Source organism: Dromaius novaehollandiae, chromosome 1, assembly GCF_036370855.1.
Source record: "Dromaius novaehollandiae isolate bDroNov1 chromosome 1, bDroNov1.hap1, whole genome shotgun sequence".
NCBI lineage: Eukaryota > Metazoa > Chordata > Aves > Casuariiformes > Dromaiidae > Dromaius > Dromaius novaehollandiae.
The window spans coordinates 211,692,892-211,716,185 of record NC_088098.1 but is presented as its reverse complement, the minus strand read 5'-3'; the positions used below and the strand labels follow the sequence as shown (position 1 = coordinate 211,716,185).

The following is a 23,294-nucleotide window of genomic DNA, read 5'->3' as shown; positions in this document are numbered from 1 at the left end:
AAGTGTTTTCATATGGCAGTTTTCTATATGTGGTTGTCACTTAATTGAAATAAATGTCTTGGCCATTTGCGATATGAGTTATTATTCCAATCTGTCACTGGAACAAATCTTTTTCTGTTCGTTTCCCAAATGACTGTGTATCAGGTAACTGTTTTTCACTTGAAAGCAACAATTAGTTTAAGTGTGAAGGGATATATTTCTTGCCTTGTGTAATACTCAGGTGACTGCTGTTTGATGCATCTTAGCACGGAAATAAAATCACAAGTAAAAACTGTTTCGGTTGGAAGTCTGCAACAGTGTCATGTTGAAAATCAGCAAGTGGGGAAGAACTGGGAATTTTAATAAGCAGACCTTCTCTCTTTTGAGAGTGTGAGCCAACTGAATGCAGTTTGATCCGAAAGATCCGAGAAGCTAACTGGCTGTTTTTCCTTCCCTTCTTTGAAATTGGAATTTGAAGTTAAATGCAGGTGATTTTAATTAGACGTGGTGAGCATTAATTGGAAATCACATTGGTGTGATTACGGGTCCAGTTTTAAATCAAGACATCATGTTTAAAACATTGGAAAGCGCAGATGCAATGCATTCCTATATTAGAAATGCTAATGATTAGGACAGATTGAGAGTGTTACTGATCGCTTAAATGTCTAAGATGGGCGGATATGAGAACTGCTAAAACAGTTAACTAGCGCAGTTTTCTGGCATTTTGTAGTAGTGTCTCCTAAGAATATTGCCATGCCACCGCCACGCCAAATTAATGCTTGTAAGGCCACTAATGTAGTGTGCTCACACCTTAAGGTAGCACTGTGATTCATGTTTTAATGATAGTGGCTGCTAGCTGTAACTATGGAACGTATTGTCATGGAAACTACACTTTTCTATATTTACACCCGTGCTGGTTATGCGAGAGACGGCACTTGAAAGAAAACCTGTATAATCTATAGCTTAATAACGAGCCAGGCAAGCTAGGAATAAACAGATCAAAGATTCGACTGTGTCACGGCGGCCGTTTGCCACTGTAGCGTGCCTCTAAACAGAGGCGGTCGCGGCTTCAGCCGCTAACTCGCGGAGCGAGGTGGAGGAAGGACCGCTGCGATGTCGCTTGGGAAGAACAGCTCAGACCCACTGCGGTTATTGACAGGGGATCGACCAGCAGCCCTGTAGCAAACGCCCATGACGTAGCGAAGCAGGTAAAACTTACGTCCAGGCTGTTAGAATAAAGCTATGAGCTGAGTGAGTCGAGGACGCTGGATCGCAGATCCTGGTATTTGCAGGAAAGAGATCTTCAGAGACGGACTTGGAGTGTAACCTTAACTCCGGAGCAATTCTCTCCGGAGCTTTAATCGAAAAAGTGTTGTCCTTTTACTGCGCCTCGGTTCTTGCAAGTTCTGAGCTGTAAACATAAAGAGTGAGAAACAATAATAAGAAAATACTATACCAAGTCAAAATTTAGCTACATACCAAAAGAAAGGATAAAAATAAAGTTATTGTGTAGTGTAAAAGAAAGTGTAGAATCAAAGCTGTTTGAGAAAATGATTTTTTTTATGTTTTTGAACTTTACAAAGTGAGGGTCAACTATACTGAAGAAATCCTACTTTTTATATATATATTACACACATACAATACACACACACATATATAATTATACAAATATAAAATCTTAATAGAAGAGGTCTCATATATTAGGGTCCACAATCTACAGACAGATCTTTTTAGAAATCCTGTAACATATAGTCTGTATTGTTTGACCCAGCTGCAGAGACCTCCATTTGCCATGGGCACCTCTCTGTTGTATAACAAATGTTTAGTTTGCGTTTCTCGCAGCAAATTGTTTCGGTTGTGCCTTTAGGACATACTCACAATTTCCAGGGAGACAACCCGCTCGCATCCCTTCTGAGTTTGAAATCTGATGGGCAGAGCTTAGCGAGTTGCAGAAAAGCAGGGTCAAGTCACTGTGAAACAACTGCTGAGTTTACCTTGCTGTCAGCTGTGAGGCTGTGGAAGACATCCCTCTGCCTCCTCTATCATAATCTTTTCTTTCTATATCTATCTGCGCGTCGTGGCTGCACATAAAACTGGAAGATATATTCATCCAACTTTCGATATAAATAATCCTCTTAAAAAGCACAGCTAGCAGTTTGCACATCCAAATGTTTTATTATGCATTTTCAGCTGGTGCTGCTTTAACGGAAGAAACAGCGACTGCTGTAACTGAATCCAAACCAGCGTTATGCCCCCAAACTTCTTTAATTATTAAATTTCTGGAATATAGGAAGCTGTTTGCAGGTCATCCGATAGCAGTACTAGCTGAATAGTCGGTAGTTACATCGCCTCCAAAGCAGCGTTTAGAGAGCGTTTTAAGCTTCACGCTGGTGCATTTTCCGTGCAACTTCATATCTTTATTCAGTGTCTCCTGCAATCCTTCAACCTGTCTATTTGTAAATTTGTGCCTGGAGAAAGCTCCCATGTGGCAAGCCAGGATTGGATAAATGTTACTTGTATTTCTCTGATTGCAAACTCCCAGCATCTGGGATTTTCAGCTTTGAGTACAGTTTGTCTCCTGCCGAGATTCATCTTTTTGGAGGAAGCAAAGGGCATCGCTTCTATGGAGTTGCGACTGATTTGCTGCTTTTTCTCGGGGAGACGCTGGGAAGGGAATCCTTACTGGAATGCATATTGATAAAGGCTGAGGACTCGGCTTGTTAGATAAGTAATTTTTTTCTCTTCTCTCCCCACAATGACTATGTATTGCAGCAACTCACTGGCTTTTTACCAAATCAGGAGCTGCAGTATTTTTCTTCCGATGGAATAATTTCAGCCCACTTCAGCTAGCATGACAATCTTATGTGATTGTTATGAGTAGGCGTTTACATCCTTTTACATGCTAATACTGCCACACCTGCTAGTCCCCCTCATTTCCATTTCGCTCTCCCTTTTTTTTTTTTCCTCCCTTTCAATGTGAAAACTAATTTCCCCGAGGAAGGGAAATCCTGAGATTCGTGATCGATGCTGCATCGTTGATTCATCAACGGCGAAGGGGATGGCTGAACGGGACACAGGTAGAGATGCGAGCAGGCTGCTTCTGACCGGCAAGAGAAAAGCTAGCTGTTGAGCAGCATATGTTGCCACTCCATGTGCTGTATTAGCTACTTGTTTTTAGCCTTCAGTAGGCTGCCACTACTGCAGCACTAAAGGAATGTGCCCTATTGTTAGAAATCCTGACTGCTTTACACCAATGATTTGCCACTGCAAAGTTGCATGCACCAACAACACTTTGTCGTTGATGTTTGGATGCAAGGTAGGATGTGGTTAATGTATTTCAATGCATGCCGTAACTCCTTTGAATGTCTGTGCTGTTTAATTTTATGTCTGCATAGAGATTCAGTGCAAACTGCGATATGTTGGCTTTAAATGAGGGCTTACAGCTGATACATTTTAAGTGTTAGAAAAAAATCCAGTAGAAGTAAAGGTTTCCTTATTTCCCGGGGTTATACGAGTATAGATTTACATAGGAGAATCTAATGGATTATGAAGCATTTGTTTTAGACTTGGTTATACACTTAGCTAACAGTGCTAAGATTACTAAAGCATTACTCTGCCATTTGCCCTGCTTTATTGATTTTGACATGTATACCATTCTTCCAAAAGCACAAACTAGCAAGAATGAATGTATATTTTTTTTTTTCCGTTTATATTGCTGATATGGCTCTGAACCGTAATAGCAATGCTAAAGTATGCAGCCCTGCACTTCTCTATAACAAATAAATAAAGTAAGCTCCGCAACCCATTTTTAAGTCTACAGGAATATCTCTAAATAAGTGTATTCTTGTAGGTACTGAGCAATCAGTTAATCTCCCTTTTACATTTAAATCAAAAGGTGGCGCAGTTAGCCAGAGAAGTTTCATTTTGGGCTGTATAATGCAATCCCACCCCAAATTTTTTCACAAAGGTGTTGAATTGGGTTTTATTTTTCCCTATATATATATATCCCGATTTGGCATTAGAGTATAACCAATGTTGCTTGTTATTTTACTAAAATAATTCAAAAGTAATGACATGTTTATAAAAGTTATTATGCTTGGGCAAACAAGTTTGGTTCTAGGATCGCTGGATCAACCACAATGATTTTTTTTAGGCGATTTACAGATTTTGTCCCATTCCTGTTCCTAGCTATTCTTAGACACTGGATAATATTAATGCTGTTCCTACATCTTTAAAATAGAGTAACAAATGAATATTTACATAAAAAATGATAGTGGTAGTAATTATTTTTAAATGGCGCTGTGTAATTTTTTTAATCCTCAAAACTGGCTATGCTACAAAAATCAAATCTTGGTCACACAGTCCACAACCTTGGGAACACAGTTTAGTCTCTTTACGTTCCTCTGTGACAGACTAGGCTGCATAAAATGAAGTAACTTTATGAAATATGCTCTCGGTGACCCAGCGTTCCCTAACCGTAATTCGGCTAGAGGTTAATGACAGATCATCTACTGCTTCACGTAATATCCTTAAACTCAAACTAGGTTGCAGTTTATTGGTCCACCTTCTCCTTTCCCCCAAACTCCACCCTGTCTACATCTCCTCTGGTTACTTGAGTATTTCCTGTGCTAAAGTTTCTTGTGTCTTCACTTCCATTTTAAATGGGTAAAAATGCGTTCGATTAGTGAAAGGGTTATAATTTAATTGCTGTGTCATGATGCCACTAGTGATATGAATAGCATCAAGAGTTTAATAGTTTAAAAGCTTCTTTAAAATACATCTTTTTCATAAGAACAATTGATGCTGCTTTTTAATTTTAACTTCGAAACTTAAAACCCACTGTTTTCAAGTGTTAAATTCTAATTAATAAAGGTGACTTGTTAGTTAGGGGCAATGAAATGCAAGCCACCACTCTACAAAGGTAGGCCGGTGGCCTAGGGACTGGTACCCAATTTGTATTCCTGCCTGTAAGCATGATTTTCAAAGGATGCTCTTTGATGCACTTAAGTTCTTTCATGATTTTCAGATCCTGTTAGGAAGAAGCAGGAGAATTAAAAATCATAAATTTCAAACTTTCTTTCTCCTCTTTCTTTAGAGCTTCAGGCTCCTTAAGTTAGTCACAGTCAATGTTTTATCTTCCTGTGGTGGTATATGAGCTACTGCTTGAATCAAATAAATACACGCGAGGGACAGTGATCATTTTCAAAAAGATGCTAAGGAGCACGAGTGAGCTGAGTTGTCCTGGGTCAGTTCGACTTTTGTCATATTAGTACGCTTTGATACAGTCATCAAGCACACATGAAATGTTCTGTGTACCTACCAGTGTGTCGCCCGTCCCAGATCAAGCATCCTTTTCTCCTCCGTTTTGTTCTGCCGTCCACATGTATATACATAACTTTTTGCTTTGGACTCGTGGGATTGTATTTCTAGATTTATGGGTGCAGACACACGGTTTGCCAGCAAGCAAGTTTGCGAGGAAGTGAGGATGTTTCCTTTATGAAATGTGTTAGTGGCGTGGAATCATGCATCTAAGCATGCTCGTATTAGATCTGACTTCTGCAATCACATGACTCATGAACTTGGGAAGAAAAGTGATATACGAGACCCACACTTTTGTATTCTGCGAGGAGGAGGAGGAAGAGGAATAGAAAGACAGTTTTAAAGTATAGATAGTGCCCGATAGTGATAAACAGCAATGGAATTCAAAGTTAAGCAAATATTTTCAAGTGCTAAAATAACCAGGTCAGGTTATTAGCTAGCTCCGTTCTGAAGGGCAGTGCAAATTATAGAACTGAAATATTGCTCTCGCTCTTTATTTACAGCTTTCAATTTTAATTTTGTGCCAAATACAGGCTTCATGTCCTATGGGCACAGAAGTGGGTAAGAGAAACAGACTGCGTCAGAAGCATCACTCCCGTTTTTATCTGCCCCCACTGCAAACGTTTTGCAGCCTGCTCGCTCCGAACAGGTGGTGCCAGGGAGTTAATTCTGGGGGGCCAGAAGAGGCTGTGTATGTCTTGCTATACCATATGTTGCAAAGGTGGTGGAAAAGTCTGGCTGTGGCTGCAGGAAGCTTTCCTTTTCAGCTCGTTTTCCTAGACATCGATAGCTGACCTTGCTCTGGACCTTCAGTTTTAATGATGCCCCATTTCATGAACTATGACCTTGAAACGGCAAAGAGTTCGAAGCAGTTTAATTTGAAAGGCAGACTAGTTTCCGTCTGAGATCCCTCTGTTACACCCGACCTAAACATTTTTAAGCACCTCTCACTTTTCTGGAAAGGAAGCACCAGCGTTTCCATTGCAGAGGTGCAAAGCTGAAGCAGGGAGGGAGGGAGCAGTTCTTAAACACGACCCTCCGGTGCCAGGAGACGGCTCGCAGAATTTTCTTGTTCATAATCTCCCAGGGCTTGGACTCGAATTTGTTTTCCCTGAGTCCCAGGCTTGCTCCACAGCTACCGGACTGTTTTGTTAAACTTTGGTTAAAGGCCTCTGTTCGCTGCAGACATCCATTCGGAGGAGTGCTAAGACATTTATCGAACTCCCACTGAAGGTGATGAGACTTGCACACACACTATGCTGTCAGGATGTGCTTACTCACTTTGCTGAATTGGTCTCTCTAATAGTTCACGCAGTATTGTGGAAGGGTTACCTCCTGACTCCTAATATCCTGTTCATTTTGCTCTTATTAGGAGTGCCAGGAGGTATTTGAGAATGACTGAGATGTTTCTTAAATTGCGTTTCGGTCACAACTCTGACACTCCCGTGGAAGTGTCTCTTAGTCTTATCTCCTGTTCCTTGGTACATTGTAAATAGTGATTGAGGAGATTGCATGGAAGGATGAGTGACCTTCCCACTTGTTGACCTTGACTGGGTATTTTGATAAATCATACTTTCTTTTTAGGTCTATTTTGTATCGGTCCTAGCATAATTTTACAGTTTTTAAAAAAGGGATAAAATATACCTCCCTCTCCTCCTTACCTCCTTTCCTATCTTCTAGCACATTTATCACTACCAGTCCTCTGGCACAATAGCTGATTTCATTTTTCTTCCCCCTACAGTTTCTCTATTTTAGCTGAAATAGCCAAATAAGGACTTATTCCGCTATCCAAGGTGAGTGTGAAAGTCACACCACTTGTTGTTTTCTCAGCTGCCAAAACTTCCACATCACACCTGAAAACCTTTTTTTTAAACTTATTGCCTGTCCAAACACATTGCACACCCCTGCAACTAAAAATGCAAGCTTATTGTAAAACTGAAGGTTTTATTAAAACAAACATTAGAGGGATTTACTGAATGTCTTGACATTCATTTTTATTTAGCTTACTATTTTCATTGTGATCAAACTATTAGAAACTTAGTTTTCTGCACCAACACTATTAGTCATTTGAACAAACTCTAATATGTCACTTAGCTCTTCATTGAGAATAGTTCTCCTTTTTCAGTTTAGACCTGAGTACTGAAAGAAACAAAGTCATTTGAGATGATAAGAAAAGACTTTTCTGACTAGACCATGCTCAAAGCCCTGCATGCTTTAGGCACTTGATGCATCTCAGTGAACTCAAATAGGATTTCACATTTCATGGGCTGAGGTGGTTTCTGAGTGCATTTAGATTAACATTTTCATTTGGACTGGAATCCAAAAAGCTCACTGGGATGAGCTGTTGAAGTAAATCCCCCAGTCCTCCCCATTTATCTTGCTCTGCTTTGTATCACAGAGTAGGCTTGGAGTCTGGAAATGGGATTTCTTTTTGACTGAACCAAGCAGAAAGATGCACTCCAGGAATGCAGCAAGCACTCTCCAAAATCTAGTGGGTATTCAGTTTATAAGGCCAGATGAGAAATAGTTCAAAGTAAAATGCACAAAATATGTATAATGTGGATGCTGGATCCTTCTCACCAGCTCTTCATGCTATTGGGCTCGTTCCTATTGCCCTGTACTGCTTGCTAATGTGGACATAACCTCTGACTCTGCTCTTATTTCTGTGTTCTGTTCTGATTTTTCAGAGCTAGAAGTGGATAAATGTAAAAATACAATGTATTCATGGTGATTCTGACTTCTGTGGTCCATCTTTAGAGACTGACAGATTGTATAAGGTTCCAGACCTCTCTGAAAGAGTTTAATGCCTATTCATAGGCAATCAACAGAGTAAGTCAGTTGGAACACTACTGCCACTTGCTATGCACAACGGTTGACAGTGGCACTGAGAAACCTACTTCCACATATTATTTTGTTAGGCCACTGTGCTAAAATAAAAATGCTCAGCAATAGAAGAAGTTGCAGAAGAGAGGCAGGATTGCCACTGGCAAGAGGCTCTGAGAATGATCGGTTGTGTCATAGAGGATTTGTGCATTAGTGTACAGAGCTCAGGGCAGGGAGAGTTTTCTTCTCTGGCATAGCATCTATATAAGCTAGACATGAGGCACAGGCCCAAGGAATTTCAACTGGTCAGATCTTTTTTTCCATTATGCACTGCCTGCACCCTACACTTTCACATTCTTACCTTCTGAACAAGTGCAAGCCTTCCCCAACAGTTCCCACTCATCATCAATGTGTGGAGGAAAAGACATTATATACATTATATTCAAAGATTGCCTGACTGAAGTTTTCTGAGGCTGAGAGTAGCAAATTACAAAGCCATGGGGCCTTGGCAGCATTAAGAAGTTCATATAGTGCATCCTCACTTCCAGAACTTCTTGTTCCCAACCACAGGGGAGCATTTCACTATTGAAGTATGCTGGTGCCAGAGGTGACTCAACGGTAACTGCATAAGTGCTCCTGAGTTGCTTATCTTCGACTCAGCACGGGTGCTACAGAAGCCAGTATTACTGGGCAGACCAGCATGGCAGAAGCCTAAGGAGAGACAGGAGGCAGCAGCAGAAAGATCCAGGTGGGGGAAGTGGAGGCAAAGCACGAGCAAGGAAGAGGCGGAGAGAAGAGCACAAGAGTAGCACTGTAAGACAGTGGCCTGGAATTAAGGGAAGGAGGCAAACAGAAGAGAAAACAACAAAAGGGAGGTCTAGCTAGGTTGCAAATGTTAAAAAGGTCATTAGATCATGCATCCCCCCAAATGACAGGCCGGTCCATTCAACCAAGCAGGACTTATCTCACTGGTTAGGGAAGGTAAACAAGCGTTACTGTTTCCGCCTTATTTGGAGGGAGCTCGCGTGGCTGGCTGCTACTCCCTGGCAATAGCCAGTGTCTGGACAGACAATGCCCAGGCATTTTCTGAAAGCATCAACATCAAATGTTACAAATATTTCTGCTCGTGTGAAAATATCTTGTCTCATTTTTTACCACTGTCCTCCCATGAGCTCTCTATGCCCTGTGAAGGAGATGGGTGGCTGGCGGGAGATTCCCTGACAAGCCATTCCGTAACAAATGTGCTGATAATAGAAGTTAAGTGAACAACACTAAAAGTGGCGTATTTTTAATTAGGTTTTATTTTTTGAAAAGTGTATAAAATGTACTTCAGACACAAGCCAGCCATTGACTGATGAGGGTGAAAGAAACTTCTCCTAGGAGTAAGTCCCTACCCCATTTAATCACTGGTATTTCTTCCCCATTCTGCCAGAATATCTGCTGCTGGCTACCTTCAGAGGCAGGACGCTGGACTGGATGGCCCACAGAGCTTGCTGTGCATGCTCCTGTCATCACGATAGCATTTCCTGATAGTTCAGCAACGGGGTCTTATTCTCAGCACACCAAATTACTTACAAATCCAGCTGAAGTTAAAGGATGCTATGAATACCCTCTGTATTGTACCTTGGAGAATACAGCCATGGCGGGAAATAGATTTTTTTTTTTAAGATGATAATAAAGCAGAGTAGAATGTCATGAGTGCACAAGCACTAGATTATAAATAATGACAATAGGTGTATCTATCGAAAAAGTAGGGCAGGAGGCACGTAGCTAAAGGTTACTGAATACTTTGAAGGGGAATTTCAGCATGTGCTCTTAATCTCAGACACTTTTTTTAAATATGTTTTTGCCTTAAATCATACTTAATAATTGCATAAAATGAGTCATTGTCAAACTGGAATATGTAAATACCAGAATAACTTGATGTATAGTTAGATGAGCTGGCTTATTTTTCAAATTAATTATTGATTGAGAAAGGCTATATATAGACATTCATCTTACTTGTGAAAGATGTCATTGAAGAGAATAGTGCTGGAGAAGTGCTATATAAATATGTTTAAGTGATAACAGCGAAAAAACTGAAAATTGAATACCATTCTCCAGTTCTTCAAATACTAGCTTTAATGTTTTCAGTACAGCTGCCAGAAATATTTTCATTGTTAACATATCAGTATTTACTACTTTCACTTGTATGATTATATTTTCTTCATAGTTTTAAGCATCTGATAAAATATTAGTACTCCTTTGGGAGAGCGTTTTCCAAGAGCGTCTGCTTGGAGGTTGTGTTGAATTCGGTGGTAACCTGCATGGGAAGAAAGATTGCTTAACGGGGTTCCTGTGACTCCCTGTAGAAGATTATGGTCTATAACCTCAGGAGAGAAGGCACAGAATAATGTGGTGAAGTACTAAGGCATCCTGAGCTGGTCTCAGGAGTCGCTTGGCTCTTGAGTGCAGGGTATCATTAAAAAAACTGAAGGTAAAAATGGCCCTCCTCACCCTGCTTTAACAAGGAATCATACCCCTTAAACTGCAGTCACTCAAATGATCCCCGCCGAGTTGTATGTGCCAGAAAGCAGACTTTCTAGTTTTGGGGAAATGTCTTAGTGAAACCGAAACCTTTTTTTTTCATTTTTCCCACAAACTAGTAGTTCAGAAACCTTGATTTTGAGAAGCCTGACACATGGTTTTGGAGAGATTTCCTCTCGGAGGTGATCACAGCTGTTCAGTGTAGTTAAGAAGGAATATGCCAGATATGAATTTCAGGAAAATGCAAGCTGGTGTCAGCACTGAAGTCCACACAGTGAGTCAGCTGGAAGCCCAGTAGTTGTGGCAAGTGCAGTATAGAGCCTGAGCCAATATATATCTGCTTGCAGAAGTCAATGTAGACACGTGTAAGCTCGCTTTCACTGAGAGAGCTGAGCTCATCCTCTGTGGAGACAGACCTGTAGCCACAGACCATCTGCAAGATTTTTAGGGTATGTTTTTATTGCTAAATGAAAAAAAGGCCAATAAGTATACTTAAGTACTGGACTTCTGATTATCCTCGGTGCAGAACTGTTAGTTTTATTCCTTGGCTGTATTTATCCGACTAACATTTTCAAAACAATTCTCAGGCATGGTTTGAAGGATTGTTCACTCCAGGGATCCTTTCCAAGAGGGAGCATGGAGGAGTCTGCATCAGGTTAGAGTACTCCGAGTTTACAGCCTCTGCTCTAATACTATCCTATCAGGCTCTGTATTTTCAGACACCCTCCACCCCTGCACCTTACCTTCATGTGATGTTCCAAAGCCTGCAACACATCTCCTCGTTTAATAAAAGTGCCACACTAGTAGCAACATCGACATAGGCCTCAGTGCACCATTTGGCCTGCGAACCAAAGAGCACGCTGAGAAACTGATGTATTTAGTGAAGGAGAGGTAATATCAGGGTATCAGTCATGACTCCACACCTGGGAGCTTGGAAACTCCAAGAAGCAGGGCAGAGAGCATAATGGCTCTGGCAGGCCTGGTTCTTCTAGACCTACCACTGCCTTACTGGTGGCAATACCCCTGGAAGCGGCAAGTCCCTCCCTCTTGCATATTCTGCTAGAGCTCCAGGCTGAAATCCATGATACCTGCCTTGGACTCAGCACAAGGCAAGAGACTTTGTGTTCAGAGTATGGGGGTTTTCCACCCTGGAATATTAACCACCAGCACGTGTACATATAAACATATTTGAATCAGTAATGCACTAGTCTCTGCCACCTGATTGGACTGGTATGTAGCTTATACCAGTTGTCGGTTAAAAGAAGTTCCATGTTTAATGTTAGTTCTGGCACTTGCAGTGTTTCTGAGAGGCCTTGTCAGCTGGCCGGGAGATGCCTTGAAATTCTTAGAGAGGGATATCTCAGTCTGTATTTAACCTAGTCCCGTAACAGGCTAATCACCTTTATAAAATGTTGAGGAAGCAGTCGCTGCCAGAGAGGGGTCTGCGGCCTCAGTATACAACAGGGAGGTGGAAACTCCTTATTTCTATTTCTGGCTCTCACATAGAGTTTCTACTGTGGCCTTGGGCAATTTGTGCCTTGCATCTCTGTCTAGAAAATTGAGTTGGTAATATCTACCTCAGAGGAGTATTGAGAATTAATAATTATTGCCTGTATGCAGCACTGAAATGAAATGAGCAGTGTGAGTACAGTGCACCGTTGGTATTACGGACCAAAATGTAGCCTTGGCCAGGCTAAGATGGGGGTGACTGTATGGAATGGTATAGGTGAAAATATGTCTAGGAGCATCTCCTCCTCCTTTTTTGCTCTCCTGCTCTCTCCGCACAGTCCTTATTTCACGTATAACTTAAAAATTCTAGTGTTCATCTTTTTTTAAAGTTCTTACTCCAGGTCTGGGCTTTCATATCCCGATTTTTTGCCCATGGCAAATTGTTATGGTTGAATTACAAGCCCCTGAAAAAGGGGGTTTGAGATGAAAGTACTGACAGGCTCTTATCTCCACCAGTCCAAGTAGTACTGCTGTGATCTAATTCTCTATATAAAGCTGCTGTAAGGGAGAAGTGCATTCCAGAGCTCTGGTGTTTTGAATTTTTATTTTACAAAGTTTGTTTGAAAGTCATCATAGGATGATAAATGATGCAGAAAGGAGACAGACAGAGGAATATAAACCCATTGCAAGGAGGCAAATCACTAACCGCATTGCACAAATTATGTGACTGTTCAGGAATTGTGTTTTGGCTGTTAGTTAGAAGGGACATTCAGCCCAGTTCGGACGGCCATATGACTCTTTTAAAGTACACAATAAATACCAGATTTTGCAGTTTACAATAAACTAAGAAAAGGGCTATAGAGTCCTGTCAAATCCAGAGCACAGCAATCTGCAGAACTGGGACCGAGCTCTTCTCACTACTGTAGCTAGCTGTGGTTTCTACTGTATCAATAAAATGAAATATATACCTTTCTTCATCATTACATTCCTTTGTCAGTGTTACTGTTCACTCTTGGATTTCTGGTTGTGGCTTAAGTTAGATTGTAGGGTAACTGGGCAGGAACTAAACACTCAATGGAATAAGATGGCATAGGTCATTTTTGCACTGGCAAAGTTAATTGATCACTCATATTCCATACACAGTAGTTTGAGATGTAGAATAACCAGAGCAATATATTTTCATAAGCCAAAGTTTGTCCATACGTTTTGAAATATCTACTGCTTTCCAGACCAATTAAGAAACTGGGGTTGGGGGAGGAGAGGAAGATGGCCTAGAAAACACACTCGAGAGTCTAATTTTGTGTGTGGGTAAGTATTACAGATGAGCCTGCTGCACCTTCTCCTTAAAGCCCTGGTGTTTTGCACTCTTTATTATATGCATCAACCCACATGTGAGCTTCAGGCATGCAGCTCTTTAACTTTGCAGTGTGAAGGACATCTTTCCAGTGTCCTGAAGTCTGTAGCCTTTAGAAATTTTGGAAGCTAGCAGAGACAGATGAAAGTGAGACTGTTTGTGAGACAAAGCTTAAGATGATAGCAAGATCTGGTTATGAAGAAGGCGCTGTTGTGTTAAAAGTACAATTGTCATAGGGCCCCTGAACTCCACACTTGTTTCCTCAGGTCACGCACAGCTGTAGGGCCTGAGGAGCAAAGTCTCTGTTGCAGAGCTGGGAGCTGAACCTCAATCTGTTGAATCTCATGCTGGAGCCAGCTGCTGAAAACAGAGATTTAATTTGCTGTCTGTAATTGCCTACGCTGTATGGATCTGATGTATAAATCTCGTTAGTGCTGTAGTGTGGCACCTTTTCACAGGGCATTAGTGACTACTATATTGCAATGTTATTGGAATAAAAATGTTCAGTGTGCTTAGGCAGAGGAATGGAGCTGTTGTTAAACTAACATATATTCTGTGTCCAAACACTAGCTAATATTTTCCTGACTATACATATTTACTGGGAACAACAGAGGAGGGGTCCACTGGTTATTAAAACTTCTGTTAGTAAATAAAAATTAGTTTTCTGCAGTCTGATTATTTTTCTTTCACTGTATTCAGTTTATTCATGAAAGAAAGGAGCTCAGATATGACAGTGACAGCTCACGTTGTAAGAATGTATACGAAGTAATCATAGAATGATAGAAATGCTGATGAGACGGGACCTCTGTAAGTCACCTAGTCCAACATCTTGCTGCAAATGGGAGATATGTGGAGTGGTTTAATATGCAGCCATACACCTCACTTTGCAGAGGAAATGGTTCGTTTTTTAAGCAGTTCAGGTGAAATTCAACTAAAACAGAAGGAAAATAAGACAAGCATGAGCCGGTGTTTAAAACAAGCAACAGGAGGTTAAATGTTCTGAGTGTTGCTCTCTGTTCTTCTATGGATTCCATAGAAAGGGTGGAGAGAATCAATTTAACCCTTTTTTTATAAAAATTGGGAATGTTGCCAGGGGCTCGGAGTGTAGAGGCTACTGTTATAGGGGCTAGGATTTCACCTTTTGTGCTTTAGCTTCTCTATTAGAAAAACAGAAGGAAAAGCTCAGGTACATTTTGTGAGACACTAAGGTTGAGATCCTCAAAAGTAATTAGGTAGCAGCTCCCACTGATTTTGGTGTGAATTAGGCACCTCCTAAGGATCTGACTATGAAGTGCTTATCTTCCTCCTGTGCTTCTTTTATTCAGTCCTATGTATTATCTCACTACTTTGCTTTGCTTTAATTCTCAAATATACATATGTGCTTTTTTTTCTATTGCTGAATCCCATTTAAAATTCACTGTGAGGCTCCAAGCCAGCGATGTGGTTGAGAAGGAAAATTAAGTGATGCTAACAGAGCATTTCTAGAGTAAAGGGGAGATGGCAAGAGAGAAATGTGTGCATGCCTCCTCACATACATGCAAACAGGGCACTAAACTCTTCACTTACCTGGCACATTAGCCATGCTCCCACTCTCATATTCTGAAAGTTTGGTGAGTGAAGGCCTCAGATGAGATGGTGGGAGGGTGGGAGAAGTGGAATAGCTTTTTAAGACCATAAAACCGCATTAGAAAGTGTCAGAAAAGTTTGTAATACAGAGGCTGATTTGCCTCACATAGAAGATTCAAGTTGAAAAGTCCCTGGAATTTCTTACTCATGAGTGAAAAGTCAAACAGCATTTTGCATGGTGCAGTAAATAATAACTTTTTTTTGTCAAAACCTCTAGGATAGATCTTGCCAATGTACTTAAAGGGTCTCTTTCTTAAGTAGATTTTTAAGTCCCTGAATTAATATCTGCTAAAATTAAAATAAGCCAAGAACGGGACAGGGAAGAGGTCCTGCTTTGTTTCCTTCCTAATTTATTCTCCTAGTTAAATGTTGAGAAACTAAAGTCAGACTGGAAAAGGATATTGTAGTTAAGTACCTCCATATCAGTGCTTCCAAATTAGGTTAAAGCACATTAATGACTGGTGTGAAGACCAAGATCCTAAATGAGATGGCTATCCTTTGGCAAACTTTAGCTTTAGGAACTAGGGTTAGGGCTTTTTACTGAGATACTTGGATGCAAAATTTTCTTAGACCCCAATAAGAGTAGGTACCTAAAGAAATATAGCCATTTGGTGTGAAAATATTGCAGCCATTTTAAAGGAAGGCCCTAGAAGATTCTTACCTCTTGCTTTTCCCATCACGCTTTGATTAGTAGGACAAAAAATCCAGAGAGCATCAAATGAGTGTAAAGTACAATGCTAAATGTGGTCCATCGTTTTCAGTTGGATTTCAGGCCTGTGAGTTTTTCCCCAAAACTTGCCAAAGAGGACTAATGTAGTGATGGATTAGATGGCCTTTTTGAGCACAAGACAAGGCATGCAAAAGTGATAAATGAGAGCAAACACAGGATTTCTTAGGTGTTCCTTACCGATTACGCTGGTTTTTGCTATCTAAATAAGTCTTGACAACCTTCATTCACCAACTACAAGCCAGAATTCATTTTCCTGGCGTGACTAATATGCAGTGGTTTTCTTTCTTCCAATAAGACTAGCATGTATTAGGAAGAATAAGAAAATAATGAAGCTGAAGCAGAACAAAAGAGAAGGTACTGAAAACCAAAGAGCTGAATAGCTTTTGAGCTTGTTAGTCTGCAAATTGCATTTTCTGTGTGTGAAACTTTGAAAATGAAGTGATTTTTCTCCTCTTTATAAAAACATTCTTGAGTACGCAGTGTGCAAGCATGACAATTCTGCGTACAATACATGCCAGTATAATGATGTTTAAGGTTACAGTGCTGTTCCCAAAAGAGTGAGACCTTGTAGGCATCTATCATATTTAGTAAGTCTGTCATAGTTAGTAAGTGAGGAGATACCAAAAGTAGAGCAAGGCATACTTTCTTCAGTTGGGTTTTGATATACACTAAATGCCATAAATACGAGCAGAGATACCTGAGGCTCTCTACACTAGCCTTGGCAGCTCCTTGGTTGGAAACAACCAGTCTTCAGGTGGTGGCTTGCCTTCTCACTGTGTTTCTTATCAACTACAGCTGTTTTCATTGCTCTTTTGGCTGCAGAGAATCAGTTGGTCTTCTCTGCAGAGCTGATGTAAACAGCTGCTTAGCAGCTTGCCAGTCAGCTCCCACTTGACCCCTAACAAGAATGCAGACTGCTCAGACACAGCAACTTGCTGGCATTTCCAGCTCCTAAGAGTGCTCTTGTGCTCTGCTGCTGTCTGCAGAGATCAGTATAAAGCGCAATTCCCTCAACAGAAAGCTCATTTTAGAACAAATGCACCTTGAAAAAACAGCAAGTGAAAACAACTCTGAATTTTTAAGGAACTCTGTAACTGTTGCCTGCATTTTATTTTATCTTCTTCTGTCTGGATGTTTGCCTTTTAAAAAATACTCTATTAAGGGTATCAAGAACGTTCATTCACTAACCTCAGGGCAAAATTTGCTGGAGTTACTTAATGTTTGTTGTTTTTGAAGAATGCCTCTGGTAAAGGGCTGTGCATCTCTTTTTCATGCACATGGTATGGGTTGAACTATAGCAAGATAGAAATCCTTGCCCCATGGGTCTCGGCGGATATTCTTTACTTCTTCTCTCCTCTCGTGGAAAAGGGAGTTCTGTTTAGGACACCCAGCTCTTTCAATCCACAAGTCTTGATCTGTTGAGACTTTTAGAACCAAGCCAAAAAGCAGCTTTTTCTCCTTCACTTACCAAGAGAGATTTTAATCATACTCCTCACAAAGCCTTATATGAGTAGAGTGGAGACAGATAGGTCCTCAGAGGGCTTAGCTGGGAGGGAGAAATAGGAAATTGAGGAAATATCTAAAGTTTGGATTAACCTATTGATTTGAATAGAGATTTTTGTTGAATTTTGGACTTAAAAAATTGGGTACAAACCTGTCAAGGAGGAGCTTAAGGTCTGGTGGTGGTGGTGGTGCTTCTTCCTCTCCTGGAATTTCTTCCATGGGATGGTTTTCTTCTATTTGAAAAGCCAAGCATGGATAAGAGTGATGAAATTAGAAAATACTAGGTGAAACTCCTGGGTTTTTTTGGTTTTTTGTTTTTTTTGTTTTTTCCCCATGGCTTGAGGATCTGTATCCTTTTATCTTAGAGAGGAAAAAAAAAAAAAAAAGAAAACACTGGGCATTTGCTCGAGATGCAGCGTACCCTTTTCAAACTAAACAGTTGTCTTCTCTAGATAGCTTTGCAATGTGTTTAAAACTCCAAGAAGTCAGTGACATTCTCCTGTCTTCATAGTAACTTATCCTCCTGTAAATCCACTTGATTTTTCAAGGATACTCAAAAGCTGCAGAACCATTGATTGTCATCCAACTTATTGTGAGTAAAATCATATTTATTTTTACTGTATCCTTCAAACTGATTGAGTTAAGCAGTGATGTGCAGCTGTTTACTCTTTTCTATATAAAATATTAACCCTTATCTCGAGGAGAGATTAAAGCTCTGATTTCTATTCCTGGCTCTGCCACAGACTTCCTTCGTGGCTTCAGTGTATGACCTGTTACTATATATACATGCAAAGTATTGTATTATCTAATGCTACTATCTAGTCCTATTTTCAGCACCAAGATTGATGTTTGCAGACAATTCAGTTTTATGCTGAATTCAGCAAAAGCAGTAGCAGAGTTGTCATTGTGTAGGCACCCAGCTGGGGTTGCATTAAGCAGGCAATCTACTGCAAAAATATTATTATAGTCCAGTCAGTCACAGAGGTAGAAACAAAGCTACTGCAGGGCTGCATTAACAGTTCAAAACAGCACCTTTTTTCCCCAGATTTCTAGGCTCATCATCCCCACTACTAAAAATAAAGCTGATGATCACTTTAAGGAAAAAATGTTAATATACAAGATCTAATTACCTCTGTCTAAGCTGATACGCCTACAGCACCTTTTACATAACCCAAACACTTGAGTTCCAATTATACAATTATATTTTAACATGTATTAAGTGTTATTCCTTTAGAAAGGAGACTTATACTGAATATTTTAACTAAACTCCTTCCTCAGCATGGGCCTGTACGGTAGGGTCTCATTTCACTAGAGTCCCTAAGATTTTTTTTTTTTCTCATTTCCTTCACCCTTCAATATGCCAGATGGCTTCTCAGAAAGCACATTTTTCATGTCTGCAGTGCTGACAGCCGTATCTACACATGTAACACAGCTACAGGATATAAAACTAATGTTCCAGTGGTCAATAGCTGCAGTGCTACTGCAGTTAGATCAATGATGTTTGCACATGGCTTGCATCCTTTTTTAGGGTACAACCTATGGCAAGGTCCAAGTCTCTAGACAACGTAACATGCTCAAAGATGGAGGAAAGGCTGCTACTTTTTTTTGAACTCTGCCTTGCTCTACAGGTCAGCAACACAGAAGACTGAGTTTCCCCTTAGTGAAAAGACAGGTGACTCCAATGACCATCCTTCTTTTCTGGTATCATTGTGCAACTTCTGTAAGACACAGAAGCCCTGATTTGGAAATAAGATCTGGTGAGGAAGACTGTTCTCTGCATACTTTCAGTTGCTAACATCAATGAGGTTTGTAGGTCAGTACTTCTGAAAACCTAGAGCCTAAGCTTAGACTGAGGAGCCTGAGTGCATTCCTCTACGCGGAGCTAGCTCAAAACTTCTTAGCGTACAGGCAAAGCTGGGACTAGGCCTGAGAGAAGAGGAGAGAAGAAAGGGGATGAACCGAGAGTAAGTGAGCGGAGGAGAGCCCTGGAGAGCAAGACTGGGGTTGCTTGTGGTGGATAAAGGCGTGTGGGGCAGTGGCTGCTGCTGAAGCTGAGGTATCCGGTCCCAGAAGCACTCTTCTTCCTCCCATCCGTCACCATCAGCCTATGTCAGAAGCCTGCTCTCTCTACACTGCAAACACGCAACTTGTGCTGAGTCTGGTGCTGCCATGGAGGTTACCTTATCAGCACCCAAACCACCTGCTATAACACTGCCTCAGGTAGCTTTATGCTCTACTATAGTCCCTGCTGCGTGGTGACTTCAGCATAAAATACCCAGTGCTTTGAAAACAAAGTTTTGAAAATCTTGAATAAAGTTATTTCATTGGACCACGCTACATAGCCGTCAGATAAACTCAATTATCCTGCCTAAAGCAAATGTGAACATGATTAATTACAAGGTAAAACTAAATTACTGAAACATTAGTTCTGTGTTATTCTAATTATACTAAATCAAAAAATCTGGAGGTAAAGTTCCCATGGCAACCTTAACTCTGCCTCCTGTGTGCACTGGGGCTGTGTGTGTGTTTGTGTCAATAGGATCATTCATTATCATGGTTGCGCCGACTTAGGACTTGCTGTGCTAGATCAGGAAGCTGATCAGTCAGGCCAGAGATCTTGTCTCTGGAAGTGGTTAGTTTCTGATCTTTCTCTAGTCAAGTGTTGCAATGTAGACAGAATGCTGAATTTCTATCCAGCCTGATAAGTGTTCATGCTAAGGCATAATGCCATAATTGCCATGAACAATCTCTGTCTTGTCAGAAGTCTTATCTATCATTTTTTGTGTTTAGCTAGGATTTATGAGGCACCCTGCAATCATGAATTCCATGAGCTATCAAGACAACATTGGCAACCGTTTCTTTTCAGACAAGCTCACTAGCTTCAAACACAAGCTATGTATTTGATTATGCATTGCTCTTTGATGCCAGCGCTTAATACTGAAGATCTAATTCCATCCATAAAGTTTTTGAAAAGGGTTTGAAAAGGGTTATGCATCATCTGCCTATCTGTCAGGGATTGTAGAGGCCCCAGTGATATGGTGACATAGCAAGATTGTCCCCAGTCTTCCCACATCACTTGAAGGAACAACGGTTTCAGCATATGTTCCCGTGTGACATTCCCTTAATCTCCTCGCCTTCCATCCCCCACTTCTCCTATGTTATTTTTTCCCCCAAAATGCACACATAGCCATGAGAGACTGTCTCTCGTAAACGAAGGCCTTTGCAGAGCGAGAGGACAAGCGGTAAGGGTGAGGGAGGGGTTAGTGCTGATATGGGGAGAGACTGGCAGCTGTAAGAAATTTGAGCTATTTTGTGCGGGCAGAGTGAATAAGGGAAAGTTATGTGAAAAAAAGCCTATATTATACTCCTGTGAAATGTGTCTAGATGGTGAAGGCATTAAAGGTGCTATTCATTTTTATTGCTGTCGTGAGATTCAATGAATGGTATGTTCTTGGTAGTGAGCTTTACAAGTATTACTTAAAGTACTTTTCCAAACTACACTTTCCTATTTTTTTTTTTCCTATGGTTGCCCTCTAACTCTCTATTTTCAGTGACATAATTCTTCAGGGCAGTGGCTCCAGAAGAGGATTAGTACTTTAGAGGAAGAACTGAGGGTGTATCATTTTTTTCCTACACAAATAAATATACATCCCTGCATCTATTGAATATGAGAGTATTCTTGCTGAGCTGTTGTATAATGAGATAACATTATATACAGATAACATAAGCCTAATGTATGTATAAATATATACTGAGTAGACTCACAGAATATGAAGATTTTTTTCTGACTTTTTAAATCCCTGAGACAGAAACCCAAAGACAGAAAAAAATAAGAGTTCATTTGCATTTAAGAGCCATGAATATATAAAGGCGATATAAGTTTTAACTCACCAAGAGTTCGACTAGAGAGAAATGAGAAATACTGAGAAAGGAGACACTAAGACGGAACACCATAAAAATTCTATTCTGTTGTCATTTGAGGGATTAAATGTTAGAACAATTACATCCAGGAATGTCTTTAAAGAGTAACTCTCCCTTAAATATAGGAAAGCTCAACCTATAGAGATAGAGCAATTATTTCTGATCTTTAAATACAGAATTTTCTCCTGTGAGTCATGGGGTCAAAGTCTAATGCTTAGCATCCTGCTAAAATTAAACAGCACAAAGGTTTCCTGCCAATCTATTTCTCAATTGGTATATTTGATTTATTTAGACATAGTACAAAAGCTAAAATGTATATTTATATCCCTGAAGCCACTTAAAAATACATCACAATCATGACCTCAAAGTGTACTTCATGATGATTATATTTCTTTCGTCTGTTGTAGAATTTGCTGTATTTTTGCTCTAGCGAATGGTGTGAAATTTAATGTTAAAAGCTATAGATAGCATATGTTTGAAACAGAGCTCTTGTAGATCAGTCTTCCATGAGATACCCAGTCAATGCCTCTGTGGTCACGTTTGTAAGACAGAAACCATCTCCGGGTCATGGGAGGTGACATCAGGCTTGTGGTTATTCCCAGCTAGCTGAAACCAGACGTAGTCTAAAGGCGACCTCTTGCTAGCACTGGCAGAACTAAGGGATCACTGAGCACAGCTAGCACAAGGAGTTAAAAGGAGCAGAGAAAATACACAGATGGGAAAAGTGGAACTGTTCAAAGCCAGTCTTGCTGGGGCTGAAATTCTCCGGGAAGGTGGATGGCAATGAAAACAGCTCTACTCTACTTCTGCAAGCAGTCCATGCCAGCAAAGGGTATCTCCTTTTCTTACAATAGTTGGCTTTGAAATGCTGAGTATGTTTGATAGTTTTTGTTGCCTAAGGCAAAGAGACTGTGAAACTGCAGTAAAGTTTGAGGAATACTGTATACCCCATAAGCATGAAACTTCAGTAGTGCTTTTAATCAGAGATACAAAAGGTTCAGGAAACTCTGTGAGTGAAGAGCTGTCTGGCGTTGCTGGAGGGTTGAGTGTCTGATGAGAGAGCACACTGGTTACACTGGCACCGAGACCTAAGTGTGGTCTGCTGCGCACCCCACGCTGGTGACTCCTTGGTGTGCACTGTGGCCACATGCTGTGCGTTCAGTATTACGCCCCGTGTTTGTCTTCTCCCACTCATTGAGGCTGGGGTTTTCCAAGAGCACATCATGCCCCCTTGACTGTCCTGTAGCAGAAGTGGTGAAGAGGGGACTGTGCATGCCTGAGCATCATCCCAACACAGCCGTTGTGACTGGGATGGTGAACAAAACTCAGAAGTGTGACTAGGAGTCCCAGAAAGACATAAGGATCTGGCAAACAAAATCAGACATTAAGTCCAGGCTCAAACTTCTGGAGGATTGAGAATCCCAACACTATGTGAGAAGAGAGCTAATTGTAACAGCATCAGAACACAGACTATAGCAAAAAAATATATGCATAGTCTCACAAGCAGTATTAGATAATGGGAGCCAACCCAGTGGGTGCCACAAAAGAAAAGATGTGAGAAGTAGAATGGATTATATCACTTGGCAAAAGCTGGCAAGAATCAACTGCATGTTTTGCTCAGATGAATCCTCATAGGAGCAATGAACAGTAGTTCGTTAGGAGATAAATACTCTATTGAACCGAAACTTAATGGAACATTTATGAAGCTGGACATGGTGCACACACCATTATGTTGCCAGGAACAGTTGTTTTCATTGTTAGAAAGCTCAGGCTTGGATACTAGATAGTAAATTTATTATTGATAGTAAAAGGTTTAGTGGTGAACCTATTCCCACTAAAGCAGTATTTTCCAACCTTGGGCATTTAGGGAGGGAGGGAAAGCATGAGGTATCGTCTGCGCTGGACAACATAGCTGCATCAGTGTGCAAAAGTTAACCAGGAAGGTCTCTGAAGAACAGTCTTTACCTGGGAGACCCCATGTTAAAAGAATATTGAACTAACTGGATAGATAAACAGCACTTTGGAAGACTGAATTTTTAATGGCAATAAAGAAAAAGTACTTTT

At 40.7% G+C, this 23,294-nt stretch overlaps 1 protein-coding gene across 6 annotated transcripts in view; it reads left to right on the top strand.

Annotated features, from left to right (window-relative positions):
* The window catches only part of DLG2 (discs large MAGUK scaffold protein 2), a 999,439-nt gene that overhangs the window by 359,874 nt on the left and 616,271 nt on the right, over positions 1 to 23,294 (top strand). The window contains exon 1 of one of the 6 annotated variants that reach the window (XM_026103327.2): positions 2,889 to 3,295. The exons of the other annotated variants lie outside the window; for them this stretch is intronic. Within the exon in view, the coding sequence (XP_025959112.1) occupies positions 3,194 to 3,295 (102 nt within the window). The 5' untranslated portion in view covers positions 2,889 to 3,193. Of the gene's footprint in view, positions 1 to 2,888; positions 3,296 to 23,294 lie in introns of those variants that run through there. 6 annotated transcript variants of the gene reach the window in all.